The 19534-nt window shown below is 40.6% G+C and overlaps 1 pseudogene, 1 gene segment (V, D, J or C) and 1 further gene; all 3 read left to right on the top strand.

Annotated features, from left to right (window-relative positions):
• Positions 1 to 19534, top strand: part of Tcra (T cell receptor alpha chain) — a 1796232-nt gene that overhangs the window by 946700 nt on the left and 829998 nt on the right.
• Trav15n-3 (T cell receptor alpha variable 15N-3) lies at positions 155 to 612 on the top strand (annotated as a pseudogene). Its single transcript is given in 2 exon segments — positions 155 to 203; positions 435 to 612. Coding segments are annotated over 2 exon segments (227 nt in total).
• Trav7-2 (T cell receptor alpha variable 7-2) lies at positions 15967 to 16470 on the top strand. The segment is given in 2 exon segments: positions 15967 to 16015; positions 16188 to 16470. Coding segments are annotated over 2 exon segments (332 nt in total).

Consider the following 19534-nt stretch of genomic DNA (forward strand, 5'->3'; position numbering starts at 1 on the left):
CTCTTTTGACTAACAAGAAAGACAAGGACGCAAATAATAGTCTGTGGTGAGCTATGCTTTTTCTCTCTGTACATGGAACTTGTAGTCTATGTTTAAACAAAGCCCACTTCCTGCTCGAGGCAGTGTAAGAAACACGTGTCCTACAGAGAGACTTATGCTTCCCCATAGTCTCCCCTGTGCGCTGGCAGTCTTGGGTTTCTCCGGTATGCATGTTTCACATATAGCTAAGGATATTAAGCAGGAAGTATTGTCCAGGCATATTGCAACTCACATAGACCTGAGGAGGAACAGGGATTGAAGAAAAGCAAGCAGAATATGTCTTTAGTTAGGTTTGTCTTTGAATCTCAAGCTAATTTAATTCCTACAATATTTTATTCACATTGCACAATCAGCTGTGTTTTCTGAATGTTCTACCCTGTAGAATCAATCTACAGGACCCTATGAAGGACAGAAATTAACTCAGGTCCAACCAGCACAAGCAGGAAGAAGGGGGAAGAAGTTGCCCTGGGCTGTTCATATGAGGCAAAGCAGAACTTAGAACATGTTCACAGGTATAATCATTTTAGCTTCACGACTGGAAAATTCAATGAATTATTTTTGTGCTTTCTGGGATCCCGTATATGCTGTTTGAGGTGACAGTACAAGCTTAACAAAAATGGACGCTCCTTAAGCATCATCTAACTCAGGAGCCCAACTGAGAAGCACATCTGCACATCCCAGAGAAGAATGGTGGCTGCCTCATCAGCAGTCTGTATCACACATGCGTTTCTAAGTAAAGCACCCATCTATAACATTTGGAAATAGGTATTATAAGCAACTTCTTTATATAATACATTGTCTTGAATATATTTTAGCAAAAATTAGCTCATAGAGAACAAACATTATTTTCTACAGCTGGGAATCTTGCATCATAATAATTTAAAGTGTTACTTTCTCTTCACGGTGGTAACAGTGCATACCTCAGACTGGGTGTCTGGAATAACAAAGAACATCATTCCCTTTGAAAGTTACCATCAGGAGTGAAGTAGTCTGGGAACAGGGAATAAGTAGTGAGACAGTAGAAGGAATTCACCCATCACATGACTGGGGGTGACTGGGGAGTGCCTACCAATCTTTTTCTTTACACCTGGCACTGGGCACTGAGGTACTGAAGATCACCAGCTAGTCCATCAGGTGGGAAAGAGAGCTGCACGAGGGCAGCATCCGTGTGAACTGAGACCCGTGAAGCTGTAGTGAGAACCATAAGAAAATTGGAATCAAGGACAAATCTCCCCTCTTCAGTCTCTCTTATTTGAGGGCTTCAGAAGAAGTCAGGCCATTTGCCAGCATGTCACATACCGAACTGAAAGCACCTGAGGGTCCCAACCTGGCACATTCCTGGTATGGGTGAATTTGGGAGAATGGCATGGGCCCAAATATGCAGTCATAGAAAATACAAAAGTATCAATCCTGTCTTCCAAGTCTTCTACACTTTTCTATTTCATGTCCAACCCTGAAGCAGAGCCACATGGGGAAGGGAATGCTGGCAAATCTATTTCTAGATAATTTAAGTTGAGACTCTAAAGCAGCCCCTGCAATCTCACATCTCCTCTGTAGTGGATACCAAAGATAAGGAGACAGCCAAAATGCCAGAAAATGTTATCAGATTCTGGCTTTGAAGAACAACAACAACAACAAAAAAGATCAATGATAATAGATAGCACTCAAATAAGCAGATGAAGAGAGCAAGAAAATCAATTCAGGACCTAGACAAGGAAGTTACAAAGTGCGTGAAACAGTAACTTGGAGGGGAAGTTGAAAGACATGAAGAAAAACTCAGCAAGAAAATTGAGACTCTGAAAATGAACCAAATATAAATGCTGGGAAATTAAATTAAACACAGTGGAAAGCATCGCTGACAGACAATATTGGACAGAGTGGATCAGAGACATGGGAAGAAAGAAAACTAATGAGCATACCCAAAATTTCCAAGAACTCTGAAACACATTAAAGACACAAAACCTGGGAATCCGTGGGACAGATAAGGGAGCTGAGGTAAAGTCCGACAACACAAACAATATACTGAATTAGAATGTAGCAGAGAATTCTCCAAAGCTAAAGAAAGAAATATAGACCCAACCTCAAGAGCATTGAAAACCTCAATGAGATATGACCTGGCACACACCCTGACTGAGACTCAAGAATACTGTGCCCACCAGGCCTTCATCTCCTGTTCAGAGAGACACATCGTCGTCACAGGACTGCTACAGTTGGCAAAGTTACTTCTTTAAAATGATAGAGAAATAAGAACATTTCAAGATAAGAACACGTTAAGTAAATTCATAACAGCACAGCCAGGAAATCCTTAAGGGAGTACTGTGCACAGAAGAAAGACAGTGGCATCCAAAAGAGCACAGGATAGAATACATCTCAGGGAAGGAGCAGGGTACTCGGGAGTCTATCATGTGCAAACAGCAAACCTCGAAACCCCCAATGTAAACAGAGAAGGAAGGAAAGAACAATAGGTCAATCAACCAAAATCGTAACCCACAAAACCATGGGAAACAGCAAGTTCTCTCAGTATAATTTTAAAAGTAAGTGGCCTCAACTCACTGAAGAAAAGCCACAGGTTAATCAGCAGTGTTAACAAACTGTCTCCAGGAAACGCCTCTTCAACAAGAACATCGAAAACTGACAGTATTAAGAATAACAGCACACCAAGCAAATGAAAGGTATAAACGTGGTACAGAAAGTCTCATATCTGAAAGAGTAGAACTCAGACCAAAGTTAGTCAGGGAGCTGAAGAGAGCCAATACACAGCCACAGAGGGTAAGCATTGTGAGTATGAGCACACGGAGCTTTGGCTCTCTGTTCAACAAAATAACGACTAAGTGACATAAAATGTCCCCTGGGTCCCTAATCGGTAATGATCTGAGATTTCAATGTGACTTTAGCAAGCCCTCCCAAACTAAAACCCCGAAAAGAAACTGTAGAGCTAAAGGGTTCTGCATGTCCACCTCTCTGATTTTGGCAGAATCCCAGGCAGACAAGGGAAGGGAATGCACAGTTAGATGACTCGCTACATCCAAATAGCAAAATCTTGTTAACACATGTAAAATTTATATTCTCTTCCCTAAGAAACATATTTAATACTTCTTCAGAAGCCACAGAAGTTAACAAGGAAAAGCATTTTTAAAGAGCTCAAAAGAAAATGAATAAAACTTTCAAGATAACACTCTGTGAAATTAAAATTTGTTTTCAATTGTCCTTACTAAAGTTTCCTCAAGCTGAACACAGCGGCACCTGACTGTAGTTTTTAATGATTTGTGAGGCTGAGGCAGAGGATTGCCAGTTTGACACTGCTCTAAGTAATAGCTGTATGCTACCGTAAAAACAAATAAAAGGAGAGAAGTTCACTCACGCACTGAAAGACTATGTTTTGCAATGCATAGTTCTTTAGTTTATTTTTAGAGATAGTTTTATCATGCTGCCCTGTCTGACCTCTATTAACTGCCTCAAGTGGTCCTCTCTCCTCAGCATCCTGAATATCACTGGCAAAGAGCCACGGCGCCTGTCTCTATGATGTGTGTATCTGAAAAGGATTCAAATGAGTAATACAAACATTTTACAAAATCAGTAAGAAAAGAAATAACGATGGTAAAGCTTAGCTACTTCACAAACGACACCCAATAGCTAAGCATATAAATACAATCAGCATTGGCTTTCATCAGGGAAATGAAAATCAAGCTCCATCCTTCTATGCCATTTCTGTTCTGAGCATCACAAGTGCGTTACTGCAGCCAGAGAGAAATGACCCCAAGAAGATAGGGGAAGATGATGACTATTTTCATCATCAAACTCATCTGGAGAGAAGATTAAGCAGAAATAAGCCATGAACCCAGACATTGAAGGAAAGAAATGTTTTACTAAGAAAAAACAAAGTTGATATATTTTTGTTACTATCAATATGCATGAGAGACTACGATACATATTTCACAATCTATCTAATTCAGGTGCCCAACTCTCTATAAGACAGTTCTTATTTTTCTCATATTTGATGTTAAAGATTGGGACATAGATTTCCCTAATTTTTAAATAGCAATTCTGAGTACGGTTGTCAGCAGAGTGTAGTACCAAGAACTCCTAAAGAGCGGGGATTTTACAGGGAGAAACAGTAGTCCAGAGAAGAGTGGCCAGGTGTCTCAGTGATGATGACATTATTAGTGACCCTAACAAAGTGGAAGTTGATATTATCAACTGATCATCTCAGAAAGCCTCTTCTGCAGCCCTGTGCTGTGTGTGAAGTGGGAGGAGCCAGATGGAAAGAAACACACAGGTCACATTTCCCTATCAGGACCTGTGTGCTGTCCCTTGCCTGCCCAGGGTGCTGTCCCATCCAATCCCAGCCTGTTGACAAATTCTCATGAATATGAATTCTTTTAGGATATTTGTGAGGTGGACAGGTTTTCTTTCTCTTTCAACTATGACAGATCATTTTGTTGGATATTGTAGTCTAGGTTGGCTTGTATAGTCTTTTAGACTTGACATACATCACACCAGGCTCTGATACCTTGCAATAATGTGCTACTATGATGGGTTTTCTTTTATATAGAATTTGTGTCTTTTTCTCTTGTAATGTTGAATGCTTTTCCTTTGTCTGTATGTTTTGTCTTTCCATCATGAGGTTCTGTAGAGAATTTCTTTTTTTTTTTTTTTTACTTTTTTAAAATATTTTTTTCCTATGTATTTTCCTCAATTACATTTCCAATGCTATCCCAAAAGTCCCCCATACCCCCCCCCCACTCCCTTACTCACACATTCCCACTTTTTGGCCCTGGTGTTCCCCTGTACTGGGGCATATAAAGTTTGCATGTCCAAAAGGCCTCTCTTTCCAGTGATGGCCGACTAGGCCATCTTTTGATACATATGCAGCTAGAGTCAAGAGCTCTGGGATACTGCTTAGTTGATAATGTTGTTGCACCTACTTTTTTTTCTCTCTTTTTTTTTATTAGGTATTTTCCTTGGTTACATTTCCAATGCTATCCAAAAGTCCCCCATACCCTCCGCCCCACTCCCTTACCCACCCACTCCCCCTTTTTGGCCCTGGCATTCCCCTGTACTGGGGCATATAAAGTTTGCAAGTCCAAAGGGCCTCTCTTTCCAGTGATGGCTGACTAGGCCATCTTTTGATACATATGCAGCTAGAGACAAGAGCTCCGGGCTACTGGTTAGTTCATATTTTTGTTCCACATATAGGGTTGCAGTTTCCTTTAGCTCCTTGGGTACTTTCTCTAGCTCCTCCATTGGGGGCCGTGTGACCCATACAATAGCTGACTGTGAGCATCCACTTCTGTGTTTGCTAGGCCCTGGCATAGTCTCACAAGAGACAGCTATATCTGGGTTCTTACAGCAAAATCTTGCTAGTGTATGCAATGGTGTCAGCATTTGGAAGCTGATTATCGGATGGATCGCTGGATATGGCAATCACTAGATGGTCCATCCTTTCGTCACAGCTCCAAATTTTGTCTCTGTAACTCCTTCCATGGGTGTTTTGTTCCCATTTCTAGGAAGGGGCAAAGTGTCCACACTTTGGTTTTCGTTTTTCTTGAGTTTCATGCGTTTAGCAAGTTGTATCTTATATCTTGGGTATCCTAAGTTTCTGGGTTAATATCCACTTATCAGTGAGTACATATTGTGCCAGTTCCTTTGTGATTGGGTTACCTCACTCAGGATGATGACCTCCAGGTCCATCCATTTGCCTAGGAATTTCATAAATTCATTCTTTTTAATAGCTGAGTAGTAATCCATTGTGTAAATGTACCACATTTTCTGTATCCAATCCTCTGTTGAGGGGCATCTGGGTTCTTTCCAGCTTCTGGCTATTATAAATAAGGCTGCTATGAACATAGTAGAGCATGTGTCCTTCTTAACGGTTGGGACATCTTCTGGATATATGCCCAGAAGAGGTATTGCAAGATCCTCCTGTAGTACAATGTCCAATTTTCTGAGGAACCGCCAGACTGATTTCCAGAGTGGTTGTACAAGCTTGCAATCCCACCAACAATGGAGGAGTGTTCCCCTTTCTCCACATCCTCGCCAACATCTGCTGTCACCTGAATTTTTGATCTTAGCCATTCTGACTGGTGTGAGGTGGAATCTCAGGGTTGTTTTGATTTGCATTTCCCTGATGATTAAGGATGTTGAACGTTTTTTCAGGTGCTTCTCAGCCATTCGGTATTCCTCAGGTGAGAATTCTTTGTTCAGCTCTGAGCCCCATTTTTAATGGGGTTATTTGATTTTCTGGAGTCCACCTTCTTGAGTTCTTTATATATATTGGATATTAGTTCCCTATCCGATTTGAGATAGGTAAAGATCCTTTCCCAAACTGTTGATGGTCTTTTTGTCTTATTGATGGTGTCTTTTGCCTTGCAGAAACTTTGCAATTATATGAGGTCCCATTTATCGATTCTCGATCTTACAGCACAAGCCATTGCTGTTCTATTCAGGAAAATTTCCCCTGTACCCATATCTTCGAGGCATTTCTCTACTTTCTCCTCTATAAGTTTCAATGTCTCTGGTTTTATGTGGAGTTCCTTAATCCACTTAGATTTGACCTTAGTACAAGGAGATAGGAATGGATCAATTCGCATTCTTCTACATGATAACCGCCAGTTGTGCCAGCACCATTGTTGAAAATGCTGTCTTTTTTCCACTGGATGGTTTTAGCTCCCTTGTCAAAGATCAAGTGACCATAGGTGTGTGGGTTCATCTCTGGGTCTTCAATTCTGTTCCATTGGTCTACTTATCTGTCACTACACCAGTACCATACAGTTTTTATCACAATTGTTCTGTAGTACAGCTTTAGGTCGGGCAAGGTGATTCCACCAGAGGTTCTTTTGTCCTTGAAAGAGTTTTTTTTATCCTAGGTTTTTTGTTATTCCAGATGAATCTGCCGATTGCCCTTTCTAATTCGTTGAAGAATTGAGTTGGAATTTTGATGGGTATTGCATTGAATCTGTAGATTGCTTTTGGCAAGATAGCCATTTTTACTATATTGATCCTGCCAATCCATGAGCATGGGAGATCTTTCCATCTTCTGAGATCTTCTTTAATTTCTTTCTTCAGAGACTTGAAGTTCTTATCATACAGATCTTTCACTTCCTTAGTTAGAGTTACACCAAGGTATTTTATATTATTTGTGACTATTGAGAAGGGTGTTGTTTCCCTAATTTCTCTCTCAGCCTGTTTATCCTTTGTGTACAGAAAGGCCATTGACTTGTTTGAGTTAATTTTATATCCAGCTACTTCATTGAAGCTGTTTATCAGGCTTAGGAGTTCTCTGGTGGAATTTTTAGGGTCACTTATATATACTATCATATCTTCTGCAAAAAGTGATATTTTGACTTCTTCCTTTCCAATTTGTATCTCCTTGATCTCCTTTTGTTGTCAAATTGCTCTGGCTAGGTCTTCAAGTACACTGTTGAATAGGTAGGGAGAGAGTGGACAGCCTTGTCTAGTCCCTGATTTTAGTGGGATTGCTTCCAGCTTCTCACCATTTACTTTGATGTTGGCTACTGGTTTGCTGTAGATTGCTTTTATCATGTTTAGGTATGGGCCTTAAATTCCTGATCTTTCCAAGACTTTTATCATGAATGGGTTTTGGAATTTGTCAAATGCTTTTTCTGCATCTAACGAGATGATCATGTGGTTTTTGTCTTTGAGTTTGTTTATATACTGGATTACGTTGATGGATTTCTGTATATTGAACCATCCCTGCATCCCTGGGATGAAACCTACTTGGTCAGGATGGATGATTGTTTTGATGTGTTCTTAGATTCGGTTAGCAAGAACTTTATTGAGGATTTTTGCATCGATATTGTTAAGGGAAATTGGTCTGAAGTTCTCTATCTTTCTTGGGTCTTTTTGTGGTTTAGGTATCAGAGTAATTGTGGCTTCATAGAATGAGTTGGGTAGGGTACCTTCTGTTTCTATTTTGTGGAATAGTTTGTGAAGAACTGAGATTAGATCTTCTTTGAAGGTCTGATAGAACTCTGCACTAAACCCATCTGGTACTGGGCTTTTTTGCTTGGGAGACTATTAATGACTGCTTCTATTCCTTTAGGGGATATAGGACTGTTTAGATTATTAACCTGATCTTGATTTAACTTTGGTACCTGGTATCTGTCTAGAAACTTGTCCATTTCATCCAGGTTTTCCAGTTTTGTTGAGTATAGCCTTTTGTAGAAGGATCTGATGGTGTTATGGATTTCTTCAGGATCTGTTGTTATGTTTCCCTTTTCATTTCTGATTTTGTTAATTAGGATGCTTTCCCTGTGCCCTCTAGTGAGTCTGGCTAAGGGTTTATCTATCTTGTTGATTTTTTCAAAAAACCAGCTCCTCGATTGGTTGATTCTTTAAATAGTTCTTCTTGTTTCCACTTGGTTGATTTCACCCCTGAGTTTGATTATTTCCTGCCTTCTACTCCTCTTGGGTGAATTTGCTTCCTTTTGTTCTAGAGCTTTTAGGTGTGTTGTCAAGCTGCTAATGTGTGCCCTCTCTAGTTTCTTTTTGGAGGCACTCAGAGCTATGAGTTTTGCTCTTACAAATGCTTTCATTGTGTCCCATAAGTTTGGGTATGTTGTGGCTTCATTTTCATTAAACTCCAAAAAGTCCTTAATTTCTTTCTTTATTCCTTCCTTGACCGAGGTATCATTGAGGAGAGTGTTGTTCAGTTTCCATGTGAATGTTGGCTTTCTATTATTTATTTTGTTATTGAAGATCAGCCATAGTCCATGGTGATCTGATAGGATGCATGGGACAATTTCAATATTTTTGTATATGTTGAGGCTTGTTTTGTGACCAATTATGTGCTCAATTTTGGAGAAGGTACCATGAGGTGCTGAGAAGAAGGTATATCCTTTTGTTTTAGGATAAAATGTTCTGTAGATATCTGTTAAGTCCATTTGTTTCATAACTTCTGTTACTTTCACTGTGTCCCTGTTTTGTTTCTGTTTCCATGATCTGTCCATTGGTGAAAGTGGTGTGTTGAAGTCTCCCACTATTATTGTGTGAGGTGCAATGTGTGCTTTGAGCTTTACTAAAGTTTCTTTAATGAATGTGGCTGCCCTTGTATTTGGAGCATAGATATTCAGAATTGAGAGTTCCTTTTGGAAGATTTTACCCTTGATGAGTATGTAGTGCCCCTCCATGTCTTTTTTGATTACTTTGGGTTGGAAGTCGATTTTGTTAGATATTAGAATGGCTACTCCAGCTTGTTTCTTCACACCATTTGCTTGCAAAATTGTTTTCCAGCCTTTCATTCTGAGGTAGTGTCTATCTTTTTCTCTGAGATGAGTTTCCTGTAGGCAGCAAAATGTTGGGTCTTGTTTGTGTAGCCAGTTTGTTAGTCTATATCTTTTTATTGTGGAGTTGAGACCATTGATATTAAGAGATATTAAGGAAAAGTAATTGTTGCTTCCTGTTATTTTTGTTGTTAAAGTTGGCATTCTGTTCTTGTGGCTGTCTTCTTTTAGGTTTGTTGAGGGATTACCTTCTTGCTTTTTCTAGGGCGTAGTTTCCATCCTTGCATTGTTTTTTTTTTTCTGTTATTATCCTTTGAATGGCTGGATTCGTGGAAAGATAATGTGTGAATTTGGTTTTGTCGTGGAATACTTTGGTTTCTCCATCTATGGTAATTGAGAGTTTGGCTGGGTATAGTAGCCTGGGCTGGAATTTGTGTTCTCTTAGTGTCTGTATAACATCTGTCCAGGCTCTTCTGGCTTTCATAGTCTCTGGTGAAAAATCTGGCGCAATTCTGATAGGCTTGCCTTTATATTTTACTTGACCTTTTTCCCTTACTGCTTTTAATATTCTATATTTATTTAGTGCATTTATTGTTCTGATTATTATGTGTCGGGAGGAATTTCTTTTCTGGTCCAGTCTATTTGGAGTTCTGTAGGCTTCTTGTATGTTCATGGGCATCTCTTTATTTAGATTTGGGAAGTTTTCTTCTATAATTTTGTTGTAGGCTTCTTGTATGTTCATGGGCATCTCTTTCTTTAGATTTGGGAAGTTTTCTTCTATAATTTTGTTGAAGATATTTATTGGTCCTTTGAGTTGAAAATCTTCATTCTCATCCACTCCTATTATTCGTAGGTTTGGTCTTCTCATTGTGTCCTGGATTTCCTGGATGTTTTAAGTTAGGATCTTTTTGCATTTTCCATTCTCTTTGATTGTTGTGCCGATGTTCTCTATGGAATCTTCTGCACCTGAGATTCTCTCTTCCATCTCTTGTATTCTGTTGCTGATGCTCGCATCTATGGTTCCAGATTTCTTTCCTAGGGTTTCTATCTCCAGCGTTGCCTCACTTTGGATTTTCTTTATTGTGTCTACTTCCCTTTTTAAGTCTTGGATAGTTTTATTCAATTCCATCACTTGTTTGGTTGTGTTTTCCTGCAATTCTTTAAGCGATTTTTGTGCTTCCTCTTTAATGTCTTCTACCTGTTTGGTTGTGTTTTCCTGCAATTCTTTAAGGGATTTTTGAACTTCCTCTTTAATGTCTTCTACCTGTTTAGCAGTGTTCTCCTGTATTTCTTTAAGTGAGTTATTTAAGTCCTTCTTCATGTCCTCTACCATCATCATGAGATATGCTTTTAAATCCAGGTCTAGCTTTTCAGGTGTGTTGGGGTGCCCTGGACTGGGCGAAGTGGGAGTGCTGGGTTCTGATGATGGTTAGTGGTCCTGGTTTCTGTTAGTAAGATTCTTACATTTACCTTTCGCCATCTGGTAATCTCTGGAGTTAGTTGTTATAGTTTTCTCTGTTTAGAGATTGTTCCTCTGGTGATTTTGTTACCCTCTATCAGCAGACCTTGGAAACTAGATCTTTCCTCTCAGTTTCAGTGGTCAGAGCAGACTCTGGAGGCAAGCTCTCCTCTTTCAGGGAAGGTGCACAGTTATCTGGCGTTTGGCCCTCCTCCTGGCCGAAGATGAAGGCCCAAAACAGGATCTTTCCGAGAAGCTGTGTTGCTTTGGCCTGTCACAGAAGCCGTTGTTTCAGTAGTCCACACTCTCACCTGTGTAGACTACTTTCCCCAGAGTCCTGGAATCAAGATGGTTCCCGCGGATTCTGAGGCAAAGGCCTCCCAGGCTGGGTGGACACCTGTCCTCTTGCCCTGAAGGTGACCAGTTGTCTGGAGCCGAAAATGGCGCCGCCTCAGGAGCTCTGTGGCTCTCGCCTGTCCCAGAAGCTGCTAGCCTCTGTAGTCCACACTCTCCCCTGTACAGACTGCCCCCCGCAGAGTCCCAGAACCAAGATGGCTTCCGCGGAACCTGAGGCATAAGCCTCCCGGGCCGGGTGGACACCTGTCCTCTGGCCCCGAAGGTGGCTGGTTGTCTGGAGCCGAAAATGATGCCGCCTCAGAAGCTCTGTGGCTCTCGCCTGTCCCAGAAGCTGCTAACCTCTGTAGTCCACACTCTCACCTGTGCGGACTGCCTGCCGTGGAGTCCCGGAACCAAGGTGGCTTCCATAGAACCTGAGGCAGAAGCCTCCCGGGCCGGGCGGACACCTGTCCTCTGGCCGAGAATTTCTTTTATTGTCTTGTTTATTTGGTTTTCAAATGCTTCATATATATATGCATATATATATATGTGTGTGTGTGTGTATATATATATATATGTGTGTGTGTGTGTGTATATATATATAGTCTTTCCTTATTTAGGGAAATTTTCTTCTATGATCTTTTTGAAGGGATCTTCTATGCCATTGATCTTGGATCTTCTTTATTTATGCTTATAATTTGAAGACAAGGTTTTTCAAAATTTTAATAATAACAATAATAATTTTAGCAATATGTGTATTTTACCTGAACATGTGTCTGTGCATCGTATATGTGTCTTGCTACTGATAAGGACAGAAGATGAAGTCATATACCCTAAAACTGGAGATAGTACTGGTTGTGTATCACCATATGTGTACTTATAATTGAACCCAGATCCTTTGGAAAAGCAGTTGGTGTGCTTAACCATCAAGTTATCTCTCCAGATTCAAGATATGGTCTTTTTATGTTGTCCCACTATTCCTGCATGTTTTTCTCCTTTCTGTCTCTCTCTGTCTCTCTCATTCTCTCTGTCTCCCACTTCCCCTCCCTCTTTTTCTGTGTGTGTGTGTGTGTGTGTATGTGTGTGTGTGTGTGTGTGTGCACATGTGTGCGTGAATCCTTTCCATGGTCTTTGTTTTATCTTTGAGCCCTGATATTCTATCTTCTGTTGATCCATTATATTACTATGGCTTCTCCTTCCCTGAATTTTTCATTGGCTTATTAAGTTTTCATTTCCATTTTCATTTCTGCTTGAGTTCTCTTCAATATTTTCATCTCTCCATTGAGTTTAGGCTGGGTAACTGGTGTGGATATAGGATTGGTGTGGATTTTGGGAAGGGTGCCCGAAGGGTCATGCATACTCAACAGGTGTATTAAGACTGTTGGGATTTTAGGTTGGATATCACCTGTAAGACCTTCTATAAAGATTCCCTACCATGGACCCAGTGAACAAGCTAGCAGTGAAGGGAGCCCATCCTCCAGGTTTTGCTTGCTGTGAAGATTGCTAATCTCAAGTTATATCTATGCAGAGTGTCAGATTTTATATCTCTGAATCTTATCAAGACTTTATTTTCTCTTTTGCTTAAAGCCCAACCAAGGGGAGTCTCCTCTCCCCTATCTTGTATTCAACACCCAATGTTAATGGTTCTTCATTTCTTTTAGAAGTACAAACTTTAGTAATTGAGATTTCATCTGGCTCTGTTGTTTACTTTGTGACACCCACATTTTGTGTACCATTGCCCTCACCTGCAAGCCACATATCAGATGCTTTGTTTCAGGTTCACAGTGATTCAGTGGACCCAAGTTATCAGACAGGCATAAGAACTGGTGAAGTTGAATGGACTCAAACCCCGGGAATCTCTGAGATCTGAGAACAGCAGGTGTGGAGCGGATTTTGATTCCTACCTGTCTCTGTACCTGTCTCTGTACTCACTTATCTGGAACATGTAAGCAAGATACCCAATGGAGATGACCTCAGATAGTCACATAGCATAACACTTGGAGTTCTTCTCCATGCTTATGAGGTATCTAGAGAACCTTGAGCTCTCTAGACTTTCTCTTCCTGGATATTCTCACTCCATTCCCCAAAGAGGTATATGATCCCTGGTTCACCCTGAATAAAGTGTACGCCTCTGAATACACCCCCAATGAAGCCATATGAACAAGCAAGGATTGTCTGAGAGTGTTACTTCTCTAAAGATCTCCACAGGGAAGGAGGTCTACATCTAAAAGAGCTACACCTAAGACTCCCAAAGAAGGTTTTCCTCTTGTCCCACCCTTTTGATACTCTGCACTGGCTCCAAATTGGATTGATTCCTGCTCCACTCAGGCTCAGCTTTCTTCTACCTGCCTGGAGTGCAGATGCCCTAAGGTGAAATGTAGACGCTGGACTCTCATTCCTGACTTCCTCTCCTGGCAGCATGAGCAGTGCCTGGGTAAGCAGAAAGGGGATTGGGAACCACAACATTCGTCCTAGACCCTGCTGTTCCTCTTCTGGACCTTCTTGTAGTGGAGTTTGATTTCTTGAAGAGAAACATGGGCTGTGGACTGCCAATTCCAACCTTTGCTCTACCTCCTCTGAACTGTGTGCAGGCTGCATCCAGGCACCCCTGGCAGAGAGGCAGAATAATGTACAACAGGAAAGTGCTGTGTGTCTCTAATGGGTCATTCTCCTATTCTTCTAGGGGAAGAACTGCTAACCTAGTTGTTTACATTTCATTGCAAGTCTCTTACAGGGAGGTGTGTATCTTACAAAGACTTTCAAGTTTAGTTTCATGTTTATTTTGGACAATTTTCAAAGCTTGTTTTCATTCTTCTCACTTGTCTATGATGTATAAAGCATACATTAATATCCCTGAGGAACAAAATAAGCTAAATAACTATTAGACATAACAACGTTGAAACTCTTTGTAAAGTACATGGGACACCTTTCATAAAGATGGGTTCAGTAATAACAAGCTTATGGTAATGGTGGAGATGAGGGTGGGGAAGGGATTATGCATTTTTTTCCTTTGAAGGATTTTGGTTTGGCAGGTTTATGGATTTTTTGAGACATGTCCCCCATGGATGTCACAGGCAAGTCTTAAACTCACATCCTCTTGCTTCAGCCTTCCAAACCAGAATCTCGTCTGCGAGTATAAGCATGTGCCACTGTGATTATCTCCTTTTTCAGGATCCATAGTTCCTGAGCAATGGGTATTGTTTTTATTGTCCTGGACAATGGACTCTTTGAGAAAACTTTAGCGTATAGGCATCTTTCTCTCATTCTGTTCTTTTTGTACTTGTTGATGAAAAGAAAGGTTTGATCAAATGATGTTTTGTGGATGCTGATTACATGGCTTTTGAGTGGGGAAGGATCTTTAATCAGCGTCTGCAAAGCCTCAATGCCTATTGTGGGAAGGTGCAGGAGGAACTGAGCTCCGTGCGCTCACAGATGCTAGCTAGCTCACTTGTGCTGGGAGGACCTGGAATGTGAAATATACAGGGCTGTTCCTTCAAAGGAAAAAATGCACAATCTGTTATTTCTCCAGAAATCTGAGATTGAAAGTGTGACCAAAGACCACCCAATCCCTTCCCCACCCTCATCTCCACCATTACCATAAGTTTGTTATTATTGAACCCATCTTTATGGAAGGTGTTCCATGTACTTTTTTTTTTTTACAAAGAGTTTCAATGTTGTCATGTCTAATAGTTATTTAGCTTATTTTGTTCCTCAGGGATATTAATGTACACTTTATTGTGTACACATGATTGAGTTAATTACCAAAAGAAAAAGTTTTCACCAAATTGTCCTGCATTTAAATATGCCTAAAATAAACTATTCAATATCAGCCTACTGAAATGTGAGCCAACGCCTTCTATTTAGTTGTGTTGATCCAAACTGCCTGCTTGTCTCCTACATTTCTTAACTCTGCTGGCCATGGAAATCCCACAAGTCCTCACAGGACTGTTACTTCTTGGTTTGTTTCTTTGTGGACCCACTTCAGCTCTGACCTAGATATTCCCCTGGTACATATAGTTTGAAGGATATGTCAGAAATAGAGGGTGGGATAAAGTGAAAGTGTTGGGGAAGAGAGAGAAGGAAGGAAGGGGAGATGGAGAAAGGAGGTAGAGTCAGGAAGAGGGAGGGTAAGAGAAATGAAATCTAGAACTTTCACAGACCATTTCTTACGCAACAGGACTTTATTCAAGAAAAAAAAAGAATAAAACAATTAGTCAAATGAACACGCTCCCTAGGTTTTACTTAGAGTTTAGGTGGTCAGTATAGCCCAAGCTCTTTTGTAGAACCCAGGGAAAGGTCTCTTTAGACATAGCATGCTCCGGGCACAAAATGGAATGGAGAATTCCAGGCCTTTCTAGACTGTGGCCTAGATAAGCAGCCAGCCAGGCCATCTGTAAGTCTTGAAGATGGATTGAGTGAGGGTGTCAAGGGTTAGAGTTATGCTGTATGAAAACTTCATTCAGATTTCCATGCTGACATTTTGTAGGTGGTTTTTCAGTCCAAGTGACTGCCTGTGTTTGATACCTGTTATTCCTGAGAAAGAAGACAAAATCTGCTGAGTGTGTACACACAGGCTCACCCCTCTCTCTGTTCCAACTTGGAGCAAATATCTCTTCAAAACTCCAACTAAACTCTCAAGTGCTGTATTTCTTAGTAGTTATGTTAGAATAGTTTGCAGTTTGAATATTTCTTTGGTCACTATCATGAGTCCACAAGATGGCAGTGTTTTCTTTGGGATCGGGGTCTGGGGAGGAGGGTGCAGGAAGAGGAGGAGGGGGTAGAGAAAGGGCTGGGGGAAGGCTTGGTGCTGCTGAGGTCATGAAGAGTCTCTTTTCTAGTTACCAACTTAGAGTTGAGGATCTCAGTTCTCAGTGAAGAGGAAGGAGGAGAGAATGAAATCCTTTAGTATTTCCCTAGTGGTCCTGTGGCTTCAGCTAAACTGTAAGTTTGGGAATTTCTTTAGGATTGTAATATTGGTTCTAGGCTAATGGTAGGAACCCAGATGTTTTTTAATATCTAGTTAGGGATAGGAGACCCATGGAAAAATCTTTCTAGAGTGCTAGCATCCATATAAGTCCACTCTATTTTGTCTGATCTTTGTCTTTCTGCACAGGGGTGAACAGCCAACAGAAGGTGCAGCAGAGCCCAGAATCCCTCATTGTTCCAGAGGGAGGCATGGCCTCTCTCAACTGCACTTCCAGTGATCGTAATGTTGACTACTTCTGGTGGTACAGACAGCACTCTGGGAAAAGCCCCAAGATGCTGATGTCTATCTTCTCCAATGGTGAAAAGGAAGAAGGCAGATTCACAGTTCACCTCAATAAAGCCAGCCTGCATACTTCCCTGCACATCAGAGACTCCCAGCCCAGTGACTCTGCTCTCTACCTCTGTGCAGCAAGCACACAGTGATCCCCAGGCACCTGCAGCCTGCACACAAACCTACTGTGCCCCATTAATGCCTGAGATCACATTACACTGTAGAGCATATGCTACACAGTGGGGATATTCTGTTTCTATTCTGTATGCAATGAGAATTAAGAACAAGAGTAGAGAGGGCATTTTAACATTTTGAAAATAAGTAATTCTGAAGGGAAAGGCACATTACTGGTTTGGTTGAAATATTTTTCACTTTTCTCCCATGCTGATGGTTATACAGCAGTATTCACACTCTTAATGTGCATATCTTGTAGTGTTGTAAGACAAGCATATGGCAAGGAGAATCACCACATGATATTCCATAAAGACAACCACTAATTCTACAGCCCTGTGCCTTCTTTGCTTTTAAAATATTTCAATAAAAATATTTGCTTCCTAATTTTTAAAAGCTAGATTACAAAGGAGCAAGTTTCTGTATGGCAGTTTCATACATATTTACTTTCCTTGATCCTTCTTCCAGCTTATCCTCTCTGCCATCTCCTACTTCCCTATTCTTACTTAAACCTCTTTGTTCTCGGTGTTCCCCCTTCCACTTCCATATCTTCTGTTTTATTACCTCTTACTCATCTTTCTTAATGCTCCTTTTCCCTCCTTTTCTAGTTTCCTGGTATCTACTCACATTCATAGTCACAAAATACATACAGATAAAAAATAGAAGCTAAGATTTGCATGTGTTTTTGTCTCTGAGGCCGTAATAAGTCATTTATTATGGTATTTCTCAATTATATCCATTTCACACAAATTCTATAATTTCATTTTCCATTTTGTCAAATTATATATATTCATTATACAAGTTTTCATTATCTACTCCTTTGTTGATGAACATCTAGGCTGTCTTCATTCCCTAGCAATTTTGAGTAGAGCAACAATAAACATGGTTGAGCATGTATCTCTGTAGTAGAATACAGAGCCCTTCAGAATGTATATCGAGGAATTACAAAGGTGGACCCTATACCACTGCCTCTTTTAGCTTTATGAGAATCCTTCACACAGATTTCCATAGTTTTTTACATTAGTTTGTTTTTAACATTGGTGAATGAAGGCTCCCTACTTTCCAAAACATTCACCAGCATTTATTATTTTGAATCCTGTTTTTATTCTTTCATACGATATATTTCATCTGCTGTGTCTATTCCTTACATTCCCAATAGGTGTTCCCCTTCAACTCCTGTCTACCACAGATCTACTCCTCCTTTATTTCCCTTCAGAAAAGAGGAGGCACGCTAAGGATATCAGTCAAACACGAAATACCAAGTTACAATAAGACCAGGCAGAAACCCTCATATCAGAGCTGGGTAAGGCAGCCCAGTAGGAGCAAAAGGGTCCCAAGATCAGCAAAAGAGTCAGGGACATTCTTACTTCCACTGGTAGGTAGCCCACAAAAACACCAAGGTAACAATCATAATGTATTTGTGTAGGACCTAGATCAGACCCATGCAGGCTCTGTGATTGTTGTTTCAGTCTCTATGAGCCCCTCAGAGCCTTGGTTATTTGATTCTGTGGGCCATTTTCTCTTAGTGTCTTCAACTACTATGGCTCCTAAATTCTCCCTGCCTCACACTGAGTTTTTACATTGGCTTCAATGTAAGGAACCCAATGGAGATCTCCAATTTGAGCTATCTCTCAGACTAATGTTTGCTTGCAGGTCTCTGTATCTGCTCACATCAACTGCTGGAGGAAGCCTCTTTGATGAAGATTGGGTTTATCTAAGAGTATAGCAGACTATCATTAGGAATCATTTTGTTGATTTTTCTTCTATCCTAGGTCTCTGGGCTATCTGGCCTCCAGATCTTGGTTGTCCAACCAATGTTGGACATAGGCTCCATTTTTGGGCCTGAGCCTCAAATTAGATCAGTCATTGATTGGCCCTTCTTACAAGTTCTGTGCCTCCAGTGCTTCTGCACATCATGAAGGCAGGATAGATTGTAGGTCAAAGGTTTTGTGATTGAGTTGGTGTCCTAGTGCCATCACTGGAAGTCCCCTGATTTCAAAAGATATCCAGTTTAGGCTCCATATCCGCCATTACTAGGAGTCCTCACAAGGGTCACACTAGTAGAATCCTGGAAGTTTCCTTTGCACTAGGTTTCCTCACCATTCCTGAAATGCACTCCAATCCCAGTTGCCTCTTGCCATATCCTCTCCCTCCACCCCAACACCTGATGATTCCTGTTCCCATTTTAGCTCACTCTGAGTCCACCTGCTGGATATATTATATTTCCTCTTTCCAGTGAGATATGCATGCCACTCTTAGAACCCTCCTTTTTACTTAGTCTCTCTGGATCTGTGGATTGTAGCATGATCATATACCATGCTTGTCTTTCTTGGTCTGGGTTATCTCACTCAGGATGATTTTTTTCTAGTTCTACCCATTTCATGATGTTTTTTAAATAGATGAGTTATACTCTATTGTGTAAATGTACCACATTTTCTTTATCAACATTTAATTGAGGGATAGCTAAGTTGTTTCTGGTTTCTGGATAATATGAACATAGCTGCTATATACACAGGTGAGCAAGTATCTTTGTGGTAGGATGGAGTGATTTTTGGGTATATGTTCAAGAGTGGTACAGCTGGGTCTTGAGGTAGAACGATTTCAAATTTTCTGAGAAAATACCATATTGATTTCCATACTGGTTGCAGAAGTTTGCACTCACAACAGCAATGGAGGAGTGTTCCCCTTGCTCCACATCTTTGCCAGTAAGAGCTATCACTTTTGGATTTGATCTTAGTTATTCTGACAGGGGTAAGGTAGAATCTCAGATTCCTTTTGATTTGCATTTTCCTGATGCCTAAGGATGTTGAAAATTTCTTTAAGTGCTTCTCAGCCCTTGAGATTCCTCTGCTGAGAATTATCTCTTTAGGTCTGTATCCCATTTTTAAATTGGACTATTTGGTTTGTTGATCTCTAGTTTTTTATATCCTTTATATATTTTGGATATTAATCTCTACTGTGTGTCGAGTTGGTGAAAATCTTTTTCCATTCTGTATGCTTCTCTTTTGTCCTATTGACAGTGTCTTTTGC

The sequence above is a fragment of the Mus musculus genome, chromosome 14 (genome assembly GCF_000001635.26).
Source record: "Mus musculus strain C57BL/6J chromosome 14, GRCm38.p6 C57BL/6J".
NCBI lineage: Eukaryota > Metazoa > Chordata > Mammalia > Rodentia > Muridae > Mus > Mus musculus.